General features: G+C 37.8%; 1 protein-coding gene across 1 annotated transcript in view; it reads right to left on the bottom strand.

The window, feature by feature from the left end:
* Positions 1-3,529, bottom strand: part of LRP1B (LDL receptor related protein 1B) — a 2,002,088-nt gene that overhangs the window by 89,645 nt on the left and 1,908,914 nt on the right. Inside the window, exons 79-80 of the mRNA XM_019522796.1 lie at positions 2,683-2,799; positions 982-1,155 (exon numbers count right to left, since the gene is read on the bottom strand). Of these exons, the coding sequence (XP_019378341.1) occupies positions 982-1,155; positions 2,683-2,799 (291 nt within the window). The remainder of the gene's footprint in view (positions 1-981; positions 1,156-2,682; positions 2,800-3,529) is intronic.

The following is a 3,529-nucleotide window of genomic DNA, read 5'->3' as shown; positions in this document are numbered from 1 at the left end:
CCTTGGATCTGGATTTGATGTCCCCTGAAGCAGAAGGAGTTGTGGGGGACTTAGGGTATTGTAGTATGGTTCCATTTGTTCAAGTTAATATTAAATGAGTTCCAGCAGAGGAATTCCCTCTTCTTCACAATTCTCTTTAATTTCGTTTCTCAGCACAGCATCTAGAGATTTAAAACCAAAGGACCCCTCCTCTTCTGGTAATTAAGCTTTTAATCATGTAGTTTGCTAAACCTTTGCTTAAATTTAAGCAATGAATAATTCCACTAAGTTCAGTCATGACTACTCACACTAGATTGGGAATTAAAAGACTTCATTACACCTACAGCAAGAGGTATCAATACTATTGTCCTGATCAAGTTCTAATTCAGATAATTACTTCTAGCTTGCTTACTTTTTCTTGCAATTTCAATTGGATGCAGGATTCTTTGCTTCCTGAAAGGTAGCATTCTTAAATAACTGTTGTCTTCCTCTATAGTGACAACTGAAGTGTTTTTCAGAAGGAATTATTTTGTAAAGTAAGTTATGTTCAAGGAAGAAAGACACTGCATAAATATGAAATATTTTGGCAGGATGCTGTGGGAAGTCATAATATGGAAATCAGAAAGTTAAAAATAACCTTAATTATATAGCACAATTTTAAAAATGACACACTTACCACCAGAATCATTGGTATTATGAAGAAAAAAAGCTGACTGGTTGTGACTGTTGTTTTTTTTTTTTTATGGTGCACTTTTAATGTGGATACCCAAGACCAGGCAAATCATAAGTGTAGGGGGTTATAAATAGGGAAAATATATATTATTTATGTTGTTACATAGAAATATTGCAGTTAGTTTTTATACACCGAAATATGAACATATCCATTCTTCTTTTAGACATTCAGTCAAGCATAATACATTTAAAGCAGTTAGCCACTTTTTTCTTTATTCTTATAAATGATTTTTTAATAATAGCTAGTTTAAAGTAATTACTCCTACTCACAGTCTATTTGTTTGTAGCGATGAAAAATCAAGGCACTTTTTGTTTTATCAAAATCTAAGTTCAGGCGTTCCACAGAGCCTCTGCCAAATTTATGTACTCTAAATGCACCAGTTTTAGGTCCTGCTCCATATATGTAATCCTCAAAAATGTCAATTCTGTGTGGATGTGACAAACCTGAATGAAAGTAAATACGTCACATTTTAATGCTAACATTCTTCCCCTTAAAATGAATAACAAGCAGACAGTCCTGTTAATACCTACAAGAGTCACATAGCTCTACATGCTGTGTGTACACATTCAAATGATATGAAGGAATTCTCCCAGGGGTTTTCCTCATAGAAAACCTTACTTTGGCAAATGTTCAGATGCTGAACGTTTGAGAAGCAGAGATCTTGCAGTGCTGGTGCTGCCAAACCAGGAGGAACCACCGCACACTGTCTCCTTAAGTGGAGGGATCAAAGCACCCTGGGATGCTGGAGGACTATGCTGTGGATTCTTGTGCAGACATTCACTCTTCCAGAGTGAACTGCAGGAGTGATTTAACCTGGGGGTTCCTGGGTTATTTTTCTCCCAGACTGACCTTTTTTACCCCAGAATAAAAATCCTTATGTCTGCCTACTCATGGTTTCTCCTGGGACAGCAGTGACTCTCCCAGAAGAAACTGAATGTCTATATGTGTTGTCTGTATGCATAATGTGAGGTGGCCCTTCAATGAAAGTTGGGTAGGATACCACTAAATGGTCAAGATAATACAATGCATGTCCTCACTGTTACACCACAATTACTTGTTACTGTAGCCAAAGTTGATTTTGTCTGGCTTCAATTTCCAGCCATTGGCTCTTGCTATGCCCTTCTCCCCTAAATTGATACTTAGTGCTCAGTATTTTCCCCATATAAGGTTACAAATATAATATACACGGTTATCTTCTACTTCAGCTTTTTAAGCTGACTCTCTCATTCCAGATAGTTTTTCCAACCCACAAACACTTTTAAGGCTTGTCTCTGAACCAGTTTCCAACAATAATTTTAAAATGTTGATGTTTCCACTGATTTAACATGGGCCTTGTTTATATTTAACAATGCTATATCATTTAATCATAATGTTGTATAACATTGTGTGATATTAAGTTAAATATGTATTACATCTGTTTACTTCTATTTATCAAAAATATTTCTATATCACTTATAAATAAATTCAAGTTTATTTTACAAGATCTTCTGGGGGTAGGGTAAAACCCTATGAACTGGGATGAATTTTGTTCCCATGCTTTAATCCTTTACTCATTAAACACACTATTTTGCCTACAAATAATTCTAGGCTAACCAGTTTATCATTTCTCAGTTATCATTTTCATCTATTAAACAAGTGAACACTGTCACCCCAAGATACTCAATGTGTTCTGAATAACAAATATAGGACAAAGTTGATTGCATACATACCTATTCCTGTTGCCATATGGAGTCCTAATGAAGTTAGTCAAGATGCTTTTGCACCTACTAAATGCCAAGACTGGTACTTTACAATCCATCATATTTGGATAGTGCTACATAACTTTAAAGTAGTCTAGCTAATTATAAGAATGATATTATAATTATAAGAATTATAAGTCAAATAATCATTTTAAATGGTGGCCTCCGTATCTTTAGTAGCATTTCATTCACAACATGTGTCACAGTTAAAAAAAACCCACTTCTGCATACCTTGTTTACTGCTCACAGATACAACCAAATCAGAGCCATCAAAAAGAACACTGCCAATAACAGACAATTCAAAATCGGCCCAGAACAAACGCTGACTGAATGGATCAACTACAAGACCTGAAAAAAAATAAGAAGCGTGGGTTTGAACTATGTACTAGAGAATATAAAAATATACCTTATATAAGATAAATACTTCTTTATAGATTTCATAGACATTAGGGCTGCAAGGGACCTTGGAAGATCCTCGAGTCCAGCCCCCCGCCCAAAGGGCAGGAAATCAGCTGGGGTCATAGGATCCCAGCAAGATAAGCATCCAATTTGCTCGTGAAGGTGTTCAGTGTAGGTGCTTGAACCACCTCCGATGGCAGGCTGTTCCAGACCTTGGGGGCTCAGACAGTAAAGAAATTCTTCCTTATGCCCAGCCTGAAATGGTCTTGCAGTAATTTATGACCATTCAACCTTGTCATCCCTTGGGGTGATCTGGTGAACACCCCTGATAAACTTATAGGTGGTCACCAGATCATCCCTGAGCCTGTGCTTTTCCAAGCTAAAGAGCCCCATGGCTCTCAGCCTGTTTCGTAAGGTCTGTTTTCCTGACCTCTGATCATGCGCGTGGCTCTTCTCTGGACTCTCTCAAGCTTCTCCACATCCTTTTTGAATTGTGGAGCCCAAAACTGGATGCAGTACTCCAGCTGTGGCCTCACCAAGGCCAAGTACAAGGGGAGAATGACGTCCCAGGATTTCCTTGAGAAGCATCTATGGATGCAAGCCAGCGTGTTGGTCACTTTACTAGCCACAGCATTGCATTGCAGGCTCATGTTCATCTTGTGGTCAATGATGACCCCCA

This window comes from Gavialis gangeticus, unplaced genomic scaffold (genome assembly GCF_001723915.1).
Source record: "Gavialis gangeticus isolate Ggan-Ray unplaced genomic scaffold, GavGan_comp1, whole genome shotgun sequence".
NCBI classification, from domain to species: Eukaryota; Metazoa; Chordata; order Crocodylia; family Gavialidae; genus Gavialis; species Gavialis gangeticus.
The sequence above is the reverse complement of the archived record's forward strand: the minus strand, read 5'-3'. Positions and strand labels throughout refer to the sequence as shown.